General features: G+C 33.0%; 5 protein-coding genes across 5 annotated transcripts; 3 read left to right on the forward strand and 2 right to left on the reverse strand.

Moving 5' to 3' along the window:
* Positions 1-1,770: 1,770 nt before the first annotated feature.
* Positions 1,771-3,130, reverse strand: LOC108859577 (vacuolar iron transporter homolog 2.1). Its single transcript, XM_018633486.2, is given in 4 exon segments — positions 1,771-2,056; positions 2,059-2,242; positions 2,715-2,860; positions 2,863-3,130. Coding segments are annotated over 4 exon segments (654 nt in total). The 5' UTR covers positions 3,071-3,130; the 3' UTR covers positions 1,771-1,940.
* A 9,326-nt stretch (positions 3,131-12,456) lies between these two features.
* Positions 12,457-14,895, forward strand: LOC108861615 (dimethylnonatriene synthase). Its single transcript, XM_018635517.2, has 3 exons — positions 12,457-13,417; positions 14,035-14,254; positions 14,354-14,895. The coding sequence occupies exons 1-3, from the start codon at positions 12,497-12,499 to the stop codon at positions 14,755-14,757; spliced, it is 1,545 nt and encodes a 514-aa protein (XP_018491019.1). The 5' UTR covers positions 12,457-12,496; the 3' UTR covers positions 14,758-14,895.
* Positions 14,896-17,397: 2,502 nt separating this feature from the next.
* On the forward strand, positions 17,398-19,475 carry LOC130503698 (uncharacterized). The gene is made up of 6 exons (XM_056998267.1): positions 17,398-17,701; positions 17,846-18,045; positions 18,174-18,314; positions 18,548-18,628; positions 18,726-18,853; positions 18,958-19,475. The coding sequence occupies exons 1-6, from the start codon at positions 17,473-17,475 to the stop codon at positions 18,995-18,997; spliced, it is 819 nt and encodes a 272-aa protein (XP_056854247.1). The 5' UTR covers positions 17,398-17,472; the 3' UTR covers positions 18,998-19,475.
* LOC108862649 (galacturonosyltransferase 8) lies at positions 19,336-21,414 on the reverse strand. Its single transcript, XM_018636854.2, has 3 exons — positions 21,161-21,414; positions 19,850-21,094; positions 19,336-19,766 (listed from the first exon to the last, which is right to left on the reverse strand). Exons 1-3 carry the CDS (start codon positions 21,311-21,313, stop codon positions 19,491-19,493), a joined length of 1,674 nt encoding a protein of 557 aa, XP_018492356.2. The 5' UTR covers positions 21,314-21,414; the 3' UTR covers positions 19,336-19,490.
* A 453-nt stretch (positions 21,415-21,867) lies between these two features.
* LOC130503697 (oleoyl-acyl carrier protein thioesterase 1, chloroplastic-like) lies at positions 21,868-23,735 on the forward strand. Its single transcript, XM_056998266.1, has 7 exons — positions 21,868-22,241; positions 22,331-22,464; positions 22,542-22,655; positions 22,775-22,870; positions 22,971-23,061; positions 23,174-23,242; positions 23,315-23,735. Exons 1-7 carry the CDS (start codon positions 21,906-21,908, stop codon positions 23,549-23,551), a joined length of 1,077 nt encoding a protein of 358 aa, XP_056854246.1. The 5' UTR covers positions 21,868-21,905; the 3' UTR covers positions 23,552-23,735.
* The last annotated feature ends 325 nt before the right edge of the window (positions 23,736-24,060 follow it).

The following is a 24,060-nucleotide window of genomic DNA, read 5'->3' on the forward strand; positions in this document are numbered from 1 at the left end:
AATATATATATAAAAATGCAAGTATTCGCCTTGCGTCCACCCCTAACTATGACCAAGTGAATTTAATGGGCCTTATATAGCCCAATAAACCAATTATACAAATCCACACAGATTTGCTCTTCACGTGATTATCGTGATTTTAGGCGGCGGATCACAGATATTGAGAGCAGATCACGAGGCTTTTTTTTTTTTTTTTTTTTTCAAAATAGTAAGGAGCTATTTAATTCTTCTTGCAATTTTTCCACATTTTTTTTTAATTTTTAGACAATTGTCGATGTCCTTAACGTTAACTGTTTATTTGTAAATCAAATTAATATACAAAAAATTATATACATAAGTATTTCTTCTTTAAAGCTGACTTTTTTGAGTGTCCATTTGTTCTTTAATTACTAAAGGTGTGTGATTCACGTTAATTATACAGGAGCCCTGAATTGAGTTTGTTTCTGTTACACAAACTTCATGGTTCGTTCACCGATTGAGAGAGAGAGTCAGTCATTGCATCACTATTCATTTTAGCCATAAATCATTGACAAAGGAGTAAAGAGTACCCTTAATTCGGCCAACCACCCCTCGACGACCTTGCATCGTGTAATCAGCAGAATTTAAACTTATAACACAAAAGTTAGAGCAAAGCTCTGCTCGCTTATGGTTCCATAACTCCCCATCATAATCAGCTCTGCTCGCTTCTCTTATCGTCTGAAATATTGTTGGTTGCACATGTGTTTTTATGTTGTTTTCTCTTGCTTGTTTATGGTTGTTCTCTTATGATCTTTTTCGAAACGATGTCTCTTTTGGAGGTGGAGAAGAAAGAATGAATAAAGGTTAATTTAAAAAAAAAAAAAAAAGTTAGAGCAAAGCAAGCAAACAACTAAAAGTTGTATATTTTTGGAGCCCCTCCTGACCTGCATCTTGAGTTTAGCATAAAGAAAGGTGTTAAAACGGAAGAGAATATATATACGCTCGGTATGTGAACATACATGTTGCCAAATGTAACTCTCTCAATGTTCCACTTTCATCCAAAGACACAAAAAATGCATGAAGTATGTTCCATCTAAAGACACAGAAAGTGCAGTAAAAAAAAAAAAATATATCATCCCAAATCTCCAAAATCACCCCATTCTTGAGGATGGCCCAAAGTTTTCGACGGATTTATTGTAGAGTATCGACCGGGTTTAGTGGGTTGTGGAACAATTACAAGGGTGGTTTGAATTATGTCTACCGAAAGTTACTATAGTTGATGTAAACCTATGCATTCCAACATTATTGGAGAGTTAATAAGTCTTAATTAGAGTAGTATAACTTTTAGATATGGAGTACTAAACCAACACTCTTTTAATAGTTAAACAGTTGTTCCACTCCCGTTTTGGATAAATTCAAAAGTTGGTTGCTTGCATGAGTGATCAATTTTTTTTAAAGTATAATTTTAAAGTTATTTTTACTTGTTATAGGTCCGTGACCATTATATTACGTACTACTTGCATAATTTTTTTTTTCAAAAAGGCTCCCAATGGAAGACTGTGTGGGGTTAGATCGAACAATATCAGAATTCATGGAAATTGTTACTATTTTACCCCACCTCACACCCATCTACACACTAGTCTCGAGTTTAGATATGCTAGCACTTTAAATAACACTCTTTTCTCTAACCAGTAACCAGTTCTTATAGTAGAGTTTGGATACTTTTTCAGTGCTTTAATGAGTACACTGACTAGTAAAGGAGACGTTGCTGACGTCTAGGTATTAACACTTAAAATAATTACAACTCTCAAATGAAAGATCGATTAACAAGACCATTTATTTAACCTTTTTGGTGTTTGTTGTGCACTTGATGTATTAATTTCCATACATAGTTGAGGTGAGATAGTGGGCTTATATGATACAAACACAACAAACATTATTAATTGAGATGCATGAAAACAAGATGATCACCGAAAGAGTGTCTAGATTTGCATGGCTTCGGAACCAATGAACTTGGTAAGACCAAAGGTAAGAGCCATAGCCATCCAGCCACCAATGACCACCCTAACGCTTGACTTGAACACACTTGTCTTTCCAGAACCGCACCGGTCACTCCAAACACCAACAATGCCAGGGTGGCCACGATCGCTACCACCGCCATTCTTACCTTATGATTCTCTATGAATACAGCTGCAAGAAGCGGCATTGCTGCTCCCACTGAAAATGCTAACGCTGATGCCAACGCTGCTTGTCCTGGATTTGGTAGCCGCTCTTTCTTCTCCTCCTGCCATTAAGTTTACATATGTCATGTCATTAAGGTCCCAGTATCATCCAGAACCTATTGGTATATAGCTCTTATATATATAGAATGTTAGAATTTCAAGTGTTAAAAATGCCACTTTATATGTTAGCATTCATATGTCAAAAAATTATATACTTTTTGCCAACACAAATATTTTTCAGAAAGACAGTGAAAATTCAAACGCAAACATATTTGTTTAACATAATGCTGCGGTCGGCTTGAAAATAAACAACAAATTTATATCAATCTTACACATATGGAAGCAAGTTTTATGCTATATATTGGGATGCATTAATTTTTCAGATACAAAAAATAGTGACGAATTACCAATCTTTCACTAAACCGTGGCAATATATTTCTATGGGAATTGCGTAATGTCATTTTGTTTTATTTATGTGAGTAATTAAAGTTTAGTGTTTAGACACCACATGGTTACTGTGTATATACGCTTTACCTCATCTTGTTCGTCGATTGCTGATAGTGATGTCTTAGTCTCAATAGCTCTCTTCATCTGAGCAGTTTCAATATCCCTTTGTGTGCAGACAGACACAAACTCTCCAATGGCCATACTGCACGCACCTGCTACAAGGCCGGCAAAACAACAAGCAACATTGCTTTAACGTCTTCTTTGATAGAACCAACACCCATCATGAGCGACGCGACTGTGACCAGACCATCGTTGGCTCCGAGCAAGGCAGCTCTTAGCCACTGAGCTCTCTGCATGTAGTCCACTTCCTCCTTCTCTGCTCTTGGACTGATTCTTTGTTGTTTTGGGCTGCTTCTTTCTGAAAGCTCAAAGTTGGAAGCCATGGTGTGGAATTCTTACTTACTAAGTAGTACTTAAACTTTGTTCTATGAGAAGGCTTGTGGAGAACTCACGCCTTATATAGAAAATTAGAGTGGGAATATTTGTTTATTAATTAGTTGGTACTCTTACCTAATAATATACGTATATAAGAGAAGTGAGAGATGGTGGTAGCAGTGGTGGAAACGGTAACGTTGGACACTATGCTGCTTGAGAGTGGAAATAGAATCGGATGGATTTGAATAGCCACCCAAAAGTGCCATTGCCAATTCGTGATAAACAATATTATTGGTGAAATGAAGTGAATGTGGTGTATCTTTTTTTTCATAGAAGTGGTGTGGTGTATGTTTTCAATAGTGTGATAGTTACTATTTGAATTAATTTTCACCTGATCCGCTGATCGTAGTGATTAAGTGTCACTGGGGTTTTGTTTGTTTGTTAACTTGGCACTGGTTTTCCATTGACAGATAACCATAATGGTTTAAACGTGACATATTTGCTATCTTGCTAGATAATCCCATTATTCCTTTCGTAGGACTCAGAAGGCGTCTGAGGATTAATAATATATTACACGAACTATTTTAAATATTTTATAATATAATATACTAATTTATATGTTTTTGTTAACAATTATGAAATAAAAGGAATATTTTATCTAGTAAAAATCTGTACACTAAACGTCTGAGATAAATCTTAATACGATTTATCACGTAAACTATCCATGTCTTTTTTGTTAACAAAGTTAAACTCTCTAGGATTAGAAATTTAATATCTCGTGATAAAGAAAAGCAAAAGGAACAGAACAACATTCTGTATTTTGTTTATGTTTTACCTTTATATTAAAAATGTAGAAAAATAATATTTATTTTCATGTGCCATGTCATTGCTAACATCATTCCGAGTGCTATGTCATTGCAAACATCATCTCATGATCCATTTGTATTTATATTTTGACCTAATCTCATGAGCTAAAACCTTTTCTTTTCTTAAATCTTGCACGCATTTCGCTCTATATGCGTTATGTATGCATGCGAATTTAACATTTTATGATGACAAATTGACTACCCATAAATTCCTATGAATAGTACTACATTAGGTGATAACCCGCACCCTGTGTAGGGTGAAAAATTTTTTATTTTAATCTAACGATATTAGAAATTTTCAAAATTATAAGCACAAATATTAGATATAATGGTACATATCAAACGAAATTGTGAATGTATATATAATGTACGAATAATTTTTTATAGAAAAAACTTGTGTAATTGGTTATGTGTTAACTAGATTTAATTTATGTTAAAATATATAATAGTATGCAATAATTTCAACCTATTTATTTCGAATTTAATTCAAAACAAAACATATAAAATAGATTTATTGTTTGAATAATAAAAAGTATGATTATAATATTGAAAGAAACATAGGTAGTAGTAAAATAAATTACGCAAGAAACAAATTATAAGCAAAAATGATAAAACCAAAATGCCACGAAAAAAATCTTTAGAATTTCTGATTTGCAATCATATACAGAGAAATGACTAAGAATTAGTTTACCAAACTAAACATAGATGCTTACCAAATTAATTTAGAAAATATAAAACTAATTAAATGCATAACTTTTAATTTCAAATGTGAAATACTTACTCCATGTTTACTACAAAGAACCAGATCTTATGGTCAATGAAATCATTGTTCCCATTCGTAGGTTTTATCATATATTCTTCAAGAAATCATATTCCTACTACAACCCCATAAATATTTGGTTCATATTTTCAGACAAAAAAACAACTTTAGACAGTCGCACTCAAAATAATAGCATATTTATGAACACTTGACTATAAAATAAAATACGGACATGAATTTAAAAAAAGCCATGAGTTTGCTTGTGAAATTGTTTGTATTAATCGTTTGAGTTGAGGAGAAGGGTGTGGTGATTTTGATTTTATTATAAAAACCACATATTTATACTAAGAAGTGAAATACATGTGGGGCAATAGTAATTATCTCCAAATCGTTGTAGTTAAAGATAAATATTACCTATTTAATTTCACATAACTTGTGCGATAATTATACTAAGACTAACCTAAATTAGATAGGCACCATAATGAAACTTCCTTTTATGTGAAAAAATTAAAGTTCAAAAAATCATTCGATTATTAATTGATTACAAAATTTGAATCCATAATATAACTTCCTTATATAAAACAATCACATTTTTGTTAAAAGAGTATAACCATAATCAACTCCCTAATAATATACAGAAATTAAGCCAATTAATGGCACCGCAGATTATTGAGGGTTTAATCAGCAAATTTAGTTACCAAAATCGTAAAAAAAAATATCAAACTTATTAGAAGTTTCCTTTTAACAAACACGATATCATTTGTCTTTGCAAATCACATTTTATTTAATGCCACCCAGATTTGTAGGTTAGACATTTTAAAATTATTTAAGTTAACATAATAAATTTGGTAGGTTATATGAATTCTGTATATGTCCAATTACAGATTTCTTTTGTTTTTTTATTATTATTTGATACTTGATATATAGACTACATTATAGTTAGACATTACACTATCTATGTAAACACTATAGTTAGACATCCTTATTATAACACGTTTATATATATATATATATATATATATATATATATATATATATATATATATATATATATATATATATATATATATATATTATAACTATATATAAAACTTCTTGATGGTTACATTTTATATATAGTTAGACATTTTATATCAGAACCCATGTTATAGTTTGGTTTTAATTATTTCTCTTTATAAAAAAAACTGCAAATAATTTCATAACAGACTCATAAATATAATAAATTCATATACTATATGTTATAATCCCAACTAACAAAAGAATGTGAAGTATATGTATAATGTGTAAAAATCAAGATAAATTGGATGAATATATAATAGAATTTTCTAACATTGTGAATATACTACATAGGATTGAGACTTTGCACATAATTTTTATTTTTGTCTAGGGGTCAACGTTTAATATACAATCCTCTTGACGTGTATATAAAAAAATAATTCATCTGTAGATCATAAAATCATTCATCTTCAAGATAGGAAAATAATAAAGTCATAGCATTAAACGTTTACGTTTTAATTTGTTTGGTTAGTCGATAACAAAGTAGCTTATACTATATTAGTAAAGTTATAAAATATTGATCAATGGCAATTTCTGTAATTATTCTAGTTAGCAAAGGGTCTTTAAATTTAAAGGGTGATAGTGCTTATGGAGCTGCCACGTGTAAATGGCACATATGTAAATCACACATCAACATAAGGTTATTTTCAATGAATGCTCCTCAAATAATATATAAGGGATGGTGTTAATAGTTAGTATAATTTATCCTTTTTGTTTTCTTAACTAAATCTCGAAAATTTAGTCCCCAACTACATTTAGTACTACTATGAATAGTCCTTTTGTTTTTATAAATGCATAGAACACAATCGGCCGGAACATTTAGGGTGAGAATGGAAGGGCAGGAGAAGAGCAGGACGTACACCGAAGCAGATGTACTGCTTTTTGATTGCCATTCACCATATGTTTGTAATTAAAAGGCAGTTCATTTTAAAAATTAATAAAATATATATGATCTGCTAGCAGTTCAAAAATACAAACAATAGTAGTGATCCACTATTTACAGTAATATCTCTGTCTTTTTGGTGTGTTTCAAGTGGATCTCCAGCCTTTCTTTTTTTTTGCTGCTTTTTAATATAATAATAATCAACTTATATTCATTAAATATTAATGTATTTTTCATATACTTCGATTACAACACATAAAATATAATCATTTTGTTTTAAAATGATTCATATTTTAAAGCTCTCACATATATTAATAAATCATATTAAACTTTAATTCTAAACTATAATTTTCTGACTGTTTTCCTCATAATTCTAAACAAATAAAATTTTAATATGTGCAGTTAAGTTTGTTTTTAAGTTTGGAATTAATCATTATTACTTGATAAAATTGTATTGAAAATACAAAAATATATCTTTGTGAAACAAAAGACAATATATATATATTGAAGAAAAACAGAATGTATCTGTAAAATGTTTTTAAAATAATCTAAAATTTGATCTAATATATTTTAAGTTATAGTTTAAACAATAAAAACTATCATCAAAAATTGCAGTAATTGCACTTAACATTATTGCAGATATGTTATGTCCAAATCAAATATTTTTTCATTAAATTATTTTTATTTTTGTTTATTATATTGTATATATATTATGTGTTCTGATATTTTAGTATAATTTTTATTGTTTAAATATATGACATGGATTTTTAAACTGTTTTTGCCATTCACAACTTATAAAATTATTTGATCCGCTTGATCTGCATCTCTCCTGCATGATCCGTTTGATCTGCACTTCTCCTGCTTGTTATGCATGATCTGCTTGATCTGCACCGCTTGATCTGCTTTTTCCATTCGGAACCTTAGTCCCCAACTACATTAATCCACTCAAGCGATTTTTATGAGTGGTACATCGGTTAGAAATTGGTTCATTTACGGCATATTTATTACTGATTGATTATGATATATTAGAGTAATTTAATAAAAAATTATTAATATTAATATATTATAACATTATAAAATATTAAAAATATTATTATGATAAAATATAATAATTATTTATATGATATAACTATTAATGATACATTTATTTATTTATTTAATGTAGATAAAATTTATAATTTCAATAGAATTTGTTTGGAAGATTTATATACGACGTTTTGAAAGAATATTTTGTTTCATTTATATATATTATATATATTTAATCTTATAAATTATAGTGAATATTTTAAGTTAAAGTTTCTATAAAAATTGATGCTATTAATGAATTTAAGTTAATATAAAAATATATATATATATATATGTTTTATTTATAATATTTAAAATTAATTTATTTATCCATACGTAACTGTACGCAGTCGCAAAAGCTATATTGAACCATCTTTTGATTTTAAGAGACATGTAGCGGTTTGAAACGATTTATAGCGTATTTATGATTGTTTTAAAATGCCAGCAACTATTACCAATAACAAAATTTTTGTTTGGCGGGTGGTAGTGGAAAAACCAGTCGGATCCTAAGTTATTTCTTTTAAATAACTGTAATTTCTTTGTTTTATTTATTACTCATTTTGTTTCATAATAAGTGTTATTTTAACATTTTTTGTTACACAAAAAGTTTCACTTTACAATTACAATGCAAATTATACTTAATTTCAACTAAAAAACTAATTGTAAACTGTATTAATTTTATAAATAATTTTATTTATTTCAATTACTACTGGTCAGATAGGTGTAAGTAATAATAATTTACATATATTTCAGTTATTTTCTTAATCTATGTGAAAAATATCAAAGTTACAATTATTTAGAAACGGAGAGAATAATAAATACCTTTTGACAAAAAAATAATGTAAAATGATACTCCCTCCGTTTCATATTATTTGTCGTTCTAAGCTTATGCACACATATTAAAAAAAATACTATTTAATTTAATTTTACATATTTCCAAAATAAAAACACAATTACCAATACACTTAATCATATATCAACCAATAGAAAAATAGAATAGAGAATATTGTCAATAAATTTTTCATTGAAAATTGAAAACGACACTTATTTTGAAACAAAAAATTTTTTCTATTACGATAAATAATTCGAAACGGATTGAGTACATAGTATGTATGTGTACAGACTACGAAGAGTCGTTGGTGTTAAACAGTCCACTATACGGTGATCCGTTCGTCGGGATAACATAAGACTACATGTATCACGTTTTTTTGTAGCCCAATGAAACTCTAACGACTTTTACACCATGTTGCTTCCTTTTGTGGTTTGTTCCGTGAGACTTTCGTGCGGCCAATATGCATGGAAATTGATATTTATGAAAGTCCTTCCACATGTGAAACCTGCGACATTTAAGGATAGCCACATGAAGATAATTATACGATTTGATCCAAAAAAAGAAAGAAATTTATACGACAAATAGTACTGCTCCAAATTTTAGCAAAAAAAAAAAAAAGACAAATAGTACTGCAGCTCATGTCGCTTTTGCTTGTAATGTATGGTGCGATTTACTACAGACGTTTATTAAATAGGGACATCAACAACAAATCAAAATATAGATTTATAATAATATTAGTGGTTCTGTTACTAGCTGGCCCAAACCAATCCCCACACAACTGATGGTGGCGTTAGATCTTTATCAAGGACTAATTCACAATTGAAAGATCTTGAGCATTTTCTCAAAATTAAATAAATAAAAATAAGAAAATAGGAAAAAGATGAGAGTGATGCTCTTGTTTGAGAGCTTTTTTTGAAAGAATGCTCTCACATATGTCAACTTACTAATAGTTATATTTATTAAAAATAAATACAGAATTAAAATGTTAATATTTATATTTGTTAAGGACTTATATTTGTTCTATTGTTACTGGTACTCTAAGTTCCATAGATAAAAAATCTTCGTTAAAATGTGACACTAAATTTAATGCCTAAAAAGTTCGTAAAAGCTGTTATAAATATCGGATAATTTGAGTTGTCGTAATAAAAAATATCACCTAATTGAGTAATCCGAATAAAATATCAGATAACTAAAATACTTTCATATATGTGGACAAAATTTACAGACAATTCAACTGTTTTCTAATTGACTTTTGGATAATTTTTTAGATTTTTACTAGACAGTTTACAAATTATATTCTTAGATATTTGGTTATTCCTAAATTAAATATAACAAGTATTTAGATACATTAATAAAATCAAATATTTCTATTTAATTTTCGTTTTGGTTTTGGCTTGGTTAGGATTCTTTAGATATATAAAATAAAAACTGTTTTCTATCATAAACATAAAGAGATTCATATAAACTATGCAAATCAAATTAGAAACTAAGAATCTATATAAACGACAAATAACAATTGCTTCCTTACACTGCATACGAGACTGTACACCTTTAAATCATGTGTTTTGGGTATACAAATGATCTTCAAATTGTGAAAAAAAATTATGTCTTGATATTTTCCAAATAAATGTAAATGTTGGTCATTTTTTGGTTCTGAAATCATTTTTACCAATTGGAAATAATTTGTTATAAATGTGATCTGAAACTGACGTAAATTCATCATACATTATATTGATCATATGAGAGCTTCTATTTTCCAATGAAGCGGTGATAGACTAACTACTTACGTATATAAATTTTTTGGTTTGATTTTGGGTTCGATTCATTCGGTTTTTGATTTTGTCTAATTCTTTGGTTTCTGATAAAAACCTTTGCTTATACTAGGGCTGGGCAAAAAATCCGAACCCGAAAAACCGAACCGAATCCGATCCGAAAAAGTAGCACCGAACCCGAACCGAAATTGATTAAATATCCGAACGGGTTCAAAATTTCGGTATTTAAAGAACCGAAACCGAACCCGATCCGAACCGAAGTATTTTGGGTACCCAAATGTATCCGAAATAAATTTATAGACTTAAATATATACATTATTTTTATGTATAATGTATATTAAAAATATTAAAAATATATAAGATACCTTTAAGTTTTCCAAAATACTCGAAAATATATGCAAATAGTCAAAAGTAAATATTTAAAATAGCTAAAGTATAATGAAAACACTAAAAATAGTTAAATATCTATTGATTCTTTATCCTAATATTCAAAGAAAACCAATTTATATGTTAAATTAAGGTATTTTGACATATATGTTATGAAAATTTATATGTAATATATTATCTTTCTTATAGATTTTGAAAATTTAAAGTATATAATGAATTTTGAAAATTTAAAAAATTTTAAATGGGTTATCCGAACCCGAACCGAACCCGCAAAGATCCGAACCGAACCCGAACCGAAATTTAGAAATATCCGAATAGGGCTGAAATCTTTGACCCCAAAAACCCGAAACCCGAATGGACTGAACCGAAACCCGAATGGGTACGTACCCGAACGCCCAGCCCTAGCTTATACTAAATCTGGTTAAGAGCCAAGAACCGCTATTGAATACTTATACCAGAAATAACTATTAAAACAAAAGTTAACCTTTTGGTTTATATACTGTAAATTTTGAATTATATTTTTTCCGTATGAGATATTATTAATTTTATTATAAATTATAGAAATAACTACAAAACAACCTTACATACAATTTGACTAGCTTTACAAAAAAGTCGATCTATATAATTTAATTGCATTACTACTGCGATGGACAGATGTTATCATTGTCTTACTATATTAACCCTACGACAATTTTAGATTTTTACAAACTGACAGCTTTCCAGTATTAATGTCTTACTGTTGATTAATTGAAATGAGTAATTCTTGGATTCACTCCCTAAGGTGAACCTTTAGGTTCACCAACCAATAGTGTTCAATTATTTGATATTTGATATCTTTTAAAAAAGGAAACATAATTTAATTTCCAAACTATAATACATTTTGAAAATAAAAAATAAAAATACATAAAAATAGTAATAGTTACAAAAAATAAATAAATTAATATAGTTAAGCTGTCAACAAAATACTAAACCCTATACCCTAAATCCTAAACCCTAAACCCTAAAATCTTAGGTAAATCTTAAACTGTACATTTTTAGGTATACCCTAAACCTTTTAATAAATCTTAAACCCTAAATCATAAATATTAAAAATTAAATTTTAATAACACTAAACCCTAAATCCTAATCACTAAACCCTAAACCCTTGGAAAAATTCTGAACCTTTGGATAAATCATAAACTCAAACAATATATATTGGTCGGTGAACTTACAGGTATGATTTATCCAAGGGTTCGGGGTTTACCCAAGGGTTCGGGGTTCACCCAAAGGTTTAGGGTTTAGCGATTAGGATTTAGGGTTTAGTGTTATTATGATTTAGTTTTTAATATTTATGATTTAGGGTTTAAGATTTATCAAAAAGTTTAGGGTTTACTTAAATTTTTTGGGTTTAGGATTTAGAGTATATGGTTTAGTATTTTAGTGAAAACTTAATAATATTAATTTATTTATTTTTTGTAACTATTACTATTTTTATGTATTTATATTTTTATTTTTATCTAATTAGAAATTCAATTAAGTTTCACTTTTTAAAAGATATCAAATATCAAATACTCAAACACTATTGGTTGGTGAACCTAGAGGTTCACCTTAGGAAGTGAACCCAAGAATAACTCAATTGAAATTAACCTTTCGCGATATATTTTGAAAATAAACTCCATAATGTTTTTTTAAATATTGATCCTAATTCCTAAAGCAACATATATAACGTCATTTATTTTTCTCAAATGTCATAGTGGAATCCTGCCTTAGCCTGTGTACTATATATAAGCGTGGAAGAAAGCTATGTTCTCATATCTCAAACACACTATTAACCATGGTTATTCTCTTTAGTAGTCTTCAATTTTTTCTCTTCTCTTTGGTCCTTGCAATCTCCAGTTACATTTTTCTCAGGAAACCGAGTAAATGCGAAGTTAACAGCTCAACCATCCCTGAGCCACTGGGAGCTTTGCCTTTGTTAGGCCACCTCCATCTTCTGCGTGGTAGAGAGCTCGTTTGCAAAAAACTAGCTGCCATGTCCGACAAGCTTGGTCCTATCTTCTCCCTCAAGTTAGGGTTTTACAGGCTAGTTGTAACCAACGACCCTGAGATCCTCAAAGATTGTTTCACCACCAACGACTTAGTTCTAGCCACCAGACCCAATACAGCCTTTGGTCGGTATGTAGGTTATAACAACGCAGTCCTCGCGCTGGCTCCCTACGGAGACTATTGGCGTGAGTTACGTAAAATCGCCACCGTCCATCTCTTCTCAAACCAGAGTGTAGAGATGCTTGGTCACATTCGTTATTCGGAAGTAAACGAGTTTCTTAAACACCTATACGGAAGGAGTGGTGGTACTTCGATGGTGAAAATTGACATGTTATTCGAGTTTTTGACCTTCAATATATTCCTTAGGAAGATGGTCGGGAAGACGATTGGATTCGGCAAAGTGAAGAGCGAGGAGTGGCGTTATAAGGAGGCGCTGAAGCGTAGCGAGTACTTGGCTGGGGTTTTCATGATAGGCGACGTGATTCCATGGTTGGGATGGTTGGATTTCGCCAAAATTGGTCAAATGAAAAGAGTGTTTAAAGAGCTTGACTCCCTCATTACTAAGTGGCTCCAAGAACATCTTGAGAAAAGATTGAGAAAAGAGAAGAATCAAGAGAAGACTATCGTGGATCTATTGCTTGACATCTTACCAGAAGATGTTGTGGTCTGTGGACATGTACGCGATGTTATTGTCAAGGCAACTATTTTGGTATGGCAGTTTTAATACTTACTTTAATTTGGATATATATATATATATATATATATATGAAACACAACATTGGTAATAAGTTGAATAATAAAGTAACTTTCTAAAACTAAAATATTAGGACTATAAAATTATATTAATTTAAAGGGAATTTTTAAAAACTATATTTAAAATTTTATATTTAAGATATTTATTTGATTTCACTGTATCATATATTTAAACCTCATAAATTTTAATTTCATCTATTTTGTTAGATTATTAGATATATTTTTATGTATTGGGAGTATATAAGTATATTTATATGTAGTTTGATAAGTCATTAAAAATAATTTAAAGAAAATAGAGCTGAACTTCACTTTGATGAAAAAATTAAAATTAAAATGTTTTGTTAAAGCTCATTTGAAATTTATATAAATTATAAATATGATCATTATTAATTTGTGATTTTAATGGACCATATATTATGTAAAGAGTATTCTGAATTTTATTATCTTATTCTTTTATACAATTATGTTTACACTTGAGAACGAAAAAGATATTAATTTATTGCGGTAAGTACGTACTAGTAGACCAAGATGAATGTCCGGTTACTTGTTGTAATGTCTGGTTACTTGTTGTAGGTTCTTACACTAACGGGATCAGACAGCACATCTATCACCCTGACATGGGCGATATCACTGCTACTTGACAATCCGACCACTTTAAAAGCAGCACAAGAAGAGATTGACAATACTGTAGGGAAAGGGAGGTGGGTTGAAGAATCCGACATTCGAAGCCTCAAGTACCTACAAGCTATTGTCAAGGAGACTCACCGGCTTTACCCACCGGCTCCTCTTACAGGTCACATATCAAAAGCTCACGTAATTTGTTGTTTTGTCAAATATCCTTTATCAATCTAGTAAATGTTATCTTGGTTGTGAAAAAATGATGGATGATCAGGAATCCGAGAAGCAAGGGAAGATTGTTCACTTGGAGGATACCATGTTAAGAGAGGCTCACGCTTTCTCGTCAATATCTGGAAACTTCACAGAGATCCTAAGATCTGGCCTGACCCCGAAATTTTCAAGCCTGAGAGGTTCATGGAGGAGAAATCGCTATGTGAAAAGAGCGACTTCGAGTACATCCCGTTTAGTTCAGGAAGAAGGTCGTGTCCAGGGATGAATCTTGGCCTAAGAGTTGTTCACTTAGTGTTGGCTAGGTTGATTCAGGGATTTGAGTTGCATAAAGCGTCTGATGGACCTTTGGATATGGCTGAAGGGCCTGGTGTAGCCTTGCCAAAGATCAACCCAGTGGAAGTCGTGGCTATGCCCCGGCTTGAACCTGAGTTGTATCATTTACTGTAAACAGTGTTAATGTACTGTTAATTATTAGGGGGTGCTCTTTAAGTCATGCCTTTCTTATGCTAGATACCTGTGTATGGCATCGGAGACAAGAGAAGTATGGTCTTAACTCTCCCAACTCAAATAAATTTACTATTTTCATACCAAATTTCTTTTTTACTATTAATATATATCTTCACTAGTTCACTCATTCCATATACTATTTAACTTTTGCAAAAAAAAAAAGGTTACTTAAACATTCTGTCCAACATTTCTAAACAACTAGGAAATTATCAGATAACTACTTAAAAATAGCAAGTTATAAGAAGATACTAAACATAATATTACGAGTTTACCACTTTTCTAGAAACTAAACATACTAACAACATTTGTAATATACGGTTTGGTTTTATGCAACTTTCAGTTTGAAGTTAGTAGGATAATATTTATGTAATGTCATTACATCCATTTTCATTAATTAACTATTCGTGACAAATTTTAGCAAAAAAAAAAAGAAAAAAAAAACTATTCGTGACAAAAAAAGAGAACGACTTGCTGTTCGTGACAAAAAAAAAGAACGACTTACTGTAACCGACGAGTAATGGACCCATTTAAAAAGTTGGCCTCAAGATAAGAAAACAAAAAATATATGCTCTTATAATCTTGACCAAGGAACGGTTGAGGTTGATATAAGATTAGGCTCCACAAGCAAAACTCTGTAGAGTATGGGCTCCAAAGCATTAATTAACTATGACATGGAAGCCTTTTCATCTTAGGATTCAGAACAATACGTTTTTTCAGTGATAGTATACATTTGTGTTGAAATTAAAACGTTTTTAATGTTTTTAAAATAAACGTCCAAGATTTTTGTTCAAATTAAGGTGTAGGAAAAAAAGGATTCATTTGATTAGAAGTTCGAGCTACCGGAAGCTACAATTTCATAGTCGCTTCGACTGACTTATCACTCCGCTGCTGCTTGATCTCTCATTCAACGGGGAATAATTTCTTCACTAGTATTTTTTAAGTGGACATACTTAATAGAAGCAGCCCTGAATAGAAGTTGGGTGAAAGTTCCCATTTGGAAGATAAGTTGATATGATGCATTTGAGGTTATGTATGGCGGTTCTATGGACATGTTCTTGATAAACATCGGTTTTGTAATAATGTAAATGAAAGATTTTTTTTTTTTTTGAAACACACTTGCATTAAAACCATTCAAACAGAGTTTTGATAATGTCGTATAAAACTCAGCGGCAGCACTGAAAAAAAAGGTTTATCGGCATCATTTTAATTATTTGAGTGGACTTGTTCCAAAAGATTTTTTTAATGGACTATATCTATTATAATTATTTTAAATCAAGTTTTTCTTATCAGTTGGATCGCGACCCAGTCTCTACAATGCGGAGAAACTTGACTTAATAGAATCGAACTAGACATTTCACAATTTCACTTGTTAAACAATTGAGTATAACGATTTCACTTGAATTAACCACGAGGAGGTGGTCTCGAGCTTGCTTTAAAATTGCTAAGCAACCGGGTTCGAAAGTATTCTATCTATCTTATTAAAACAGAAACATTTTGTTGGACCTAACATTTATTTTGTAAGTTTTTAAATTAAATACACATTTATACTTTATAGTTAAACCTACATTAAATCACTAATGTTCATTTCTTTATACTACTATCCATGTTTCCAAACAATATACTTATTTCTTTATACTACTATCAATGTTTCCAAACAATATATTTTTATACTACTATCAATGTTTCCAAACAATACAATAATTAATCTTAGTTATTTTATATATATCATTTTCTCTTTAAAATTTTGTAGAAACGTTATAATTTCATAAATTGCAAAATAATAAACTTTAAAATTTGGATTATAAGATTACAAATTATGAAACTATTACAATTTAAATCCAATTAGATTACATATCGGTCATCCATCAGTTCAATCGGTTAGTCTCGGGTTTTAGTGATTTTTTTTAATATGTATATTTCAAAAACCTAAATTGAATTGTGAGATCTCCGGATTAACTGGTATAATCACAATCGGGTTGAATTTAAAAACACTGGTTTAAATGCAAAAATATTTTAAATACACACTCTTTAAAAATTACCAAAATATTTGTTAAATTATTAGTAAAATTTTTCATCGTAAAATATTCCGCGCTTCCAAAGCGCGGGTCAAAATCTAGTTACACTTTATTTTATCTTACGGCTGTCCATCCATAGACTACACCACTTTTTTTGAGATTAGTCTGAGCTTCTCTATGTTCTAGAATATTCCATAATTAAAAAAAAAAACAATTTCGCTTGAAAAACTTCTTCATTTTAAATCAAGTTATAAGTGATATAAAGTAGAATTTTATACAGCAGGATCTATATAGATCTCTTATAAATAAAATATCTGTATAGATCTTGTGAATATTTTAATTAATAGAAGAGAAATGGATATAAAAATAGTCAAAAGTCATAAATTTATTTCCTAATAAAAGGTGTAAAAAGTAAAAAACCAAGGATCCATTAGTCCTACATGTCCTCATACTATTCGTTAGTCAGATCAAAAAATAAAATGTCCACGTCACCAGCCGCATGCCCTCGTCGTGTCTCCCCTCACTCAACAAAACGTATCCTTCAAATTCACCAACGTCGCCTAAAATCTCTGAAACACACACAAAATAACACACAGAGAGACAGACAGAGAGACATTTGGTTATCAGATAAAACCAAAAAATGGGGAAGAGAAGAGGAGTCTCCGCCGTGAACGTGGTTTTCGGGTGGCTGAGAAAGCAATCGAACAAGGTTAAGATACCTTTAGGGATCATCCTCGCTCTGCTCCTCGTCGTGTTTCTTAAATGCACGGTTAAGAATTACAATCACTTCTTTATCGCTTCCGAGCTCATCCATGCAGCCGGAATCATAATCCTCATCTACAAACTCACCCGACAAAAGACCTGCTCCGGTAATAAACAGCTTACGTTACATAATAAGCGCTGACTTATTAATACAAGTGAATATTTTTTTTTATGTTGTGTAATAATATAATAAGCTCTTAATTAATTTGGTTTTATCTGATGAAAATGTGAAATGGTGTAAATCGTACAAGGTCTTTCTTTAAAGTCTCAAGAAGTGACAGCAGTGTTTCTCGCTGTGAGACTGATCTGCAGCATAAGCATGGAAGGTGATATCCATACAGTTCTCGATTTCGCCACTTTGGTTTCGACTCTATGGGTCATTTATATGATCCGGTTCAAGCTGAAAGCATCTTATATAAAGACTCTGGACACCTGCCACAATTACTATGTGGTAATATGGTTTTGGATTGAAAGCCTTTAAGTTCAAAAAAAAAAAAATATGGTTTTGGATTTAAAGAATGTGATAATTTGTTTCTTCTGTCAAGATGATTAAGTAAAATGTTTTTTTTAATCCATCAGCTAGTGCCATCTGTTATCCTTGCGTTGTTTATCCACCCGAACACGAGTTATAGTTACATCCACCGTGTCATGTGGGCGTTTTGCGTTTACTCTGAATCTGTCTCTGTTCTGCCTCAGCTTCGATTAATGCAGAATGCTCAAGTAAGTCGCGTTTGACGTATCTTTTGATTATTCATGCCAATGTAGAGTTGGCATTTTGAACTAGTACCATGGATAAGTCTCATCCACTACATATTCATGTTAGCCATTGCAGACTTTTTAGTTGACATATCTACAGAGTTTCATGATTAGTGTAGACTTAACTCTATAATTAACCCAATTATCAATAAAATAACAATTACGTTTAACAATTTTTTCTGGAACAATAAACGCAGATCATAGAGCCTTTCACAGCTCATTACGTGTTTGCACTGGGAATCGCTAGATTCTTAGCATGCGCTCATTGGCTTATCCAGGTAAAGTTATAAGATTCTTCCGCACGTAATCATTAAGCTTCCATGATCATTAAGTTAAAAAGAATAATGGTCCGAAAATATATATATATATATATAGGTCTTTGAGACTCGTGGACATTACCTATGGCTGATCGGCGCTGGTTACTTTTGGTTCCCGGTGGCTCTAGTTGCCGAGCTCGTTCAAACCTTCATCCTTGCCGACTTCTGCTACTACTATGTCAAAAGGTAATCGCAGATTTTGTGAACCTTAGGCATAAAAGATTTGAATATATGTTTGTAACGATTCGGGACTTGGCAACGTTGTTGATGTGATTTATTATATGTTTCAGTGTTATGGAGGGTCAGCTCGTACTGAAGATGCCGGTTTAGATCGGCACACATGAATACATTTTGTTTTGTATTTTCGTCAAAGTAGAATGGTAAAACAATCTAGACATGTTTCTTTCTTTCTGCCTTTTCCTGCTTTCTTGTCTAAGAATGATTAGAGAAGTTTTAGGAGTATCAATATACCCAAGAATAGTCTTCTTTTCCTTTTAACTATTTGTATTGTGATATGAAAGCTTCAACTTGAAACTTCAGCGTGACACAACAGAGATCATCACTTCTCTTTCTAAGTTTCTAATTGAAAGTCTAAGCATAATAGGACTGTTGAATTAGCTATTAGCTAGGCTCACAATTAAATTGCATAATGAGGTAACCATAATATATATAGTATAAAAGCTTTGATTATAGGTTGCCATAGAATTACGACAGCTCTGAACAAAAATACAATTATTCTAATTCCCCCTCAAAAATATATAAATAAACAGACAGAACAAACTAAGTTACAAATTTCATAGAGAGAAAATTAATCCACCATAGTTCAGTGGCCGAAATTGCAAGCCTGGACAAACTCCAAGTCGTAGTCAACGTGTTTGGTCCAAAGCGGCCTAAACTGGTTCATAGCTATGTCCAGCCACGGCTTCATATTACCGTTGAAGTGTACCACCGCAGCGTTACGGATCTCCTCCATACTAATGCTCGGGTTGTAACCAAGTCCAAGCACATGCCACGATTTGTCCAGCGGCTTCGTGGTCGAGTAAAACGTGATCAGCCCCGGTGGTAACGTCCCCAGCTTCCACAGAGCCCTGTTCTCGTTCTGCAGTTTCATACAAAAACAAAGTCAATAACTACAGTCTCGTCAAAACGTCAAACCGTATCACAATTTTTTTTTTGTTTTACCAGGTTTTGCCAGTAGTGATACTCTTCAGTGCACTTCTCTCTTCTCCAAGCATCGAGATCAAAGAAGTTCATCCCATAAGCCCACGCGCATGCCTTGGGATTAAACTTCTCTTTGATCAAAGGATGGGAGAAGTTCATGTACTGAGCATACCGATGGAACGAGCCGAAACAAGTCTCCACAGCTCCGTTCACTTTCCCATCCATATCAATCTCCCAAAGCCCCGTTAAATCCTTCTGCACAACCACGTCGTCGTCCAAGAAAAGTATCCTATGCAGCTTCGGGTACATCTCAGGCAGATAAAACCTCAAGTGGTTCAATATAGACAGATACTTCGGGTTCCTAAACTTCATGTTGGTAGTATCCTTCGTCGCGTTCTCGAGCTTATTCTCGAAATAGAACTTCTGAAGATTCGAAGACTCAAGCTGCTTCAAGACGGGAACGTAAGAAGAGTTCAAGAACGTGTAGTCCTCCACGGCTTTCACTTCCACGTGAGCTCCTTTGTACTCCTTGAGCTTAAACATAACCTGCATCGCTCCTAGGTTCATCTTATCAGTCACCACGTGGAACACGTGCTTCCACGGCTCCTTGGCGTTCTTCACAGCGGAGTTCACCACCACCGAAGCTGCAATCACGTTATCCGAGAAGATCGCGTAATGGTAAAGACTCGGATCCTCCAGCTCCGCCCGTTTATCTTTGTCGGTGTACTTCTCCGGATGAGCGATCCTCTCCTCCATCAGCCTCATGGCGAGGCAGTGCAATCCTTTAGGGATCGATTTCGCGGCGATGAGGCTGGAGAACGCGCCTTGCTTCTTGGCGCTGGTGAGCTGCTCGTTGACGGCGAAGATGGTGTCCTTGAGCTTCTGGATCTTGAGCTGGTTGTCGAAGGATTCCTTGGCCTCGGCGATCACCTGGCGAGTCATCTTGATCCGCTCTTTCACCTCTTTCTCGAACTGGCGGAGCGTGGATTCGTCGATGGAGGATCCGTCGGAGGAGGAGTCGTGGAGGGATCGGTAGGAAGGTTTGTTGATCAGATCTGTGTAGTTTCTCGAGAGATCCGCGAAGATCCTCACGAGCTTCGAGTTCTCGAGCTTGAGTTTTCGAGCGTAGGAGGCGTAGGCTAGGGCTAAGGATCTGTGGTCTTCGGCTTGTTTCCGGATCTGGAGGAGGCGTGGCTTGAGAGGATCCGATTTGATATCTAAAATGGATCTTCTAACGGATCCGACTCCGTTTGAGTATCCGACACCCTATAATTCCACAAAAAATGGTCACAAATCGGAGGTGGAAACAGGATTGAATCTGAGAGAACTTACGGGAAGGCGGAGATCAGGTGAGTCGTTAGAGTCTGAAGCGAAGAGGAACGAGAGAGCGAAGAGGGAGAGTGCAAGAGTGGCGAAGAAAGCTGTGAGTCTGAGTCTAATCGACGGAGATCCGCCGCCGCGTAAGAGTCGGTGGTGATTAGCCATTTTGAGAGAGTGCGCTTGTGCCTTACTTACTTACAGTTACATTCAAATTGTAGCTATTAATGGAGTGTGTCTGGATCGTGTACGCGGCCGAATAAATCTCAAATGATTGTTAATGGTGGAAACAGTAATGTCGGTAACCATTTTTTCCAAAATTTTAATGTTAAACTAAATACGATAGTCAAACTAAAATGAGTTTGGATATAAAATTTTATCGAACTTTTCATTCACATTGCCACTTGCCAGTTAGTGTTTATGTACCAGATCTGAAATTTGATTAAAAGAACATGTAAACTTTTATCCCGGCTAAAATTATTTCCAACGACGTTTAAATTTTACCCTCCAAAATAGAGTTTGCAATAAAATTAAAATTTATCCAGCTTTACTACATTTTCTATTCTACAATAGAATAAAAATAAGAAATTTTTTTTTTGTTGTTTTTTTACTAAAAATGAAATTAGATGGAAGTGAAACTAAATGTTGTTATAAAACTACTGTACTTTGGAAAAAAAAAATGGAATAATATATTAAAATTGTTTTTTTTAGCTCATTGTACTGTACTTCTGCTCTGTTTCATTTCCTTCTATTGCAAAACATGTTGAAGCTCTCGTGTAACTTACACGCGACTGATAAGTTACAGAGCTTCTCCTCGCATTATCATCAATCGGATCCGGTTCATGGGAGAACCGTCTCCTCCGTCTCTTGTTCTGAGAATAGGAAAACGGGTTTGAATCCTCTGCGGGCGGCTGTATCTGCTGATCAAGAAAGTGTGATTCGAGCAGAACAAGGTTTAGGCACATTCGCGGGTCGGCTCCGGTTGGGTAGCTTGACGGAGGATGGTTTGTCGTACAAGGAGAAGTTCATAGTCAGATCCCACGAAGTGCAGAGTAACAAAACCGCTACGGTCCAAACCATTGCCAATCTTTTGCAGGTTCGATTGTAGATAGTTTGAAACTATCAATATGTATGAATCTGATTGGTCAATATTTTAAAAACAAGATGTTGGTTTAATGTATTTAGGAGGTGGGATGTAATCAGTTTCAGAGCATTGGGTTTTCGACTGATGGGTTTGCGACAACACCAACCATGAGGAAACTGAATCTCATTTGGGTCACTTCCAGAATGCACATTGAGATCTACAAATATCCAGCTTGGTATTGTTTTTTTTCTTTTCTGTCTATGTTTTGATGACACAACAAATGAGCGTACTTATTGAAAATTTTGGTTGCAGGGGTGATGTGGTTGAGATAGAGACATGGTGTCAGAGTGAAGGAAGGATCGGGACAAGGCGTGATTGGATTCTTAAGGACGTTGCTACTGGTGAAATCACTGGCCGTGCTACAAGGTTTCCTTTTCATCATTGTTAGCTTTCTCCATTGGTTTGTGCAATGAAATTAAAGTTTCAGTTTACTTGAATTTATGGGACTGTCCTGATTTGTTATGTTGTCTGTATTACCGTTTCAGCAAGTGGGTGATGATGAACCGAGTCACAAGACGGCTTCAGAAAGTTTCTGATGATGTTCGGGACGAGCACTTGATGTTCTGTCCTAAAGAACCCAGGTAAAGGAACTTGTGTCCAGGTCAATGCAATGCTTGCTGGTCAATCATATCGTTATATTCATGAAATGCCAACTACTCTGTTTTATGTATATCTTTGTAGATTAGCATTTCCTGAGGAGGAAAATAACCGAAGCTTGAAGAAAATCCCCAAACTCGAAGATCAGGCTCAATACTCAATCATTGGACTTAAGGTATAAAATAGAAGAATAAGATTCTTTTTTCTTTTTTTTCTTTTTTAAGAATAAGATTCTTTGTAGGACTCAACACTCCTAAAGGACTTTATAATCATGTTTTTCTTTGTAGCCAAGACGAGCTGATCTCGACATGAACCATCATGTCAATAATGTCACATATATTGGATGGCTTCTTGAGGTTAGTGTCATCAGGTTCTTTTTTAAATAAGAACTTCAGTAATTATATGACTTTGTTTCCTGGTATTGTTAGAGCATACCTCAAGAGATTGTAGACACGCACGAACTTCAGGTCATAACTCTGGATTACAGACGAGAATGTCAGCAATACGATGTGGTGGATTCACTCACCACCTCAAAGAATGGCTCTGCAACATCAGGCACACAAAGCCACAACGGTAGCCAGTTCTTACATCTCCTAAGGTTGTCTGGAGATGGTCAGGAGATCAACCGTGGGACAACCATGTGGAGAAAGAAGCCCTTCAGATAGACAATCTCTATGCCATTTTAATAACACCATACGAGCCAAGGGACCAATCATTTCACGTAAACCTCTTTGGTTATTTGATTAAACAAGTTACATGATTGATAACAGATTATGCCGATTACAAAGTCTCATGAATTTCAAACAGATTGAAAAATAAGTAGAAAACAGATGATTGGTAAAAGAAAAACAGAGTAAAGATACCTTGAGAGTCCTATGCCAAAGCTTCTCATTTAATCTAATCATGAAAGAGTTTACCGCATAAGCATCTAAGACGATCCATGAAGACTCAAACAGCTCATGAAAGTAATCAGTTCTACTCTCTTGAGCTGCTTTTCTGAAAGCCTTACCAAACGCATAAGATATGTGGTCTATGTTCTCCAAAGTTGTCGGGAATTTTACTTAACAATGTGATAGTTCCGGTTGATTCAAAATCTGTCTAGGAAGCATTATCTAAGTCTTCTGAATGGCCAAAGTATCATGTATTTATTATTGGATCACAATGGCTTCACGAC

The sequence above is a fragment of the Raphanus sativus genome, unplaced genomic scaffold, assembly GCF_000801105.2.
Source record: "Raphanus sativus cultivar WK10039 unplaced genomic scaffold, ASM80110v3 Scaffold1082, whole genome shotgun sequence".
NCBI lineage: Eukaryota > Viridiplantae > Streptophyta > Magnoliopsida > Brassicales > Brassicaceae > Raphanus > Raphanus sativus.

Coding starts and splice junctions, on each gene's coding strand:
- LOC108861615 (XM_018635517.2), top strand. CDS start 12,497: ATGGTTATTCTCTTTAGTAGTCTTCAATTTTTTCTCTTCTCTTTGGTC. Junction 13,418..14,034: donor TTGTCAAGGCAACTATTTTG/GTATGGCAGTTT, acceptor TACTTGTTGTAG/GTTCTTACACTAACGGGATC. Junction 14,255..14,353: donor CCCACCGGCTCCTCTTACAG/GTCACATATCAA, acceptor ATGGATGATCAG/GAATCCGAGAAGCAAGGGAA.
- LOC130503698 (XM_056998267.1), top strand. CDS start 17,473: ATGGGGAAGAGAAGAGGAGTCTCCGCCGTGAACGTGGTTTTCGGGTGG. Junction 18,315..18,547: donor GATTAATGCAGAATGCTCAA/GTAAGTCGCGTT, acceptor CAATAAACGCAG/ATCATAGAGCCTTTCACAGC. Junction 18,854..18,957: donor TGCTACTACTATGTCAAAAG/GTAATCGCAGAT, acceptor TATATGTTTCAG/TGTTATGGAGGGTCAGCTCG.
- LOC108862649 (XM_018636854.2), bottom strand. CDS start 21,313: ATGGCTAATCACCACCGACTCTTACGCGGCGGCGGATCTCCGTCGATT. Junction 21,095..21,160: donor CACCTGATCTCCGCCTTCCC/GTAAGTTCTCTC, acceptor GTGGAATTATAG/GGTGTCGGATACTCAAACGG. Junction 19,767..19,849: donor ATCACTACTGGCAAAACCTG/GTAAAACAAAAA, acceptor ATGAAACTGCAG/AACGAGAACAGGGCTCTGTG.
- LOC130503697 (XM_056998266.1), top strand. CDS start 21,906: ATGTTGAAGCTCTCGTGTAACTTACACGCGACTGATAAGTTACAGAGC. Junction 22,656..22,774: donor ATCACTGGCCGTGCTACAAG/GTTTCCTTTTCA, acceptor TTACCGTTTCAG/CAAGTGGGTGATGATGAACC. Junction 22,871..22,970: donor TTCTGTCCTAAAGAACCCAG/GTAAAGGAACTT, acceptor ATATCTTTGTAG/ATTAGCATTTCCTGAGGAGG.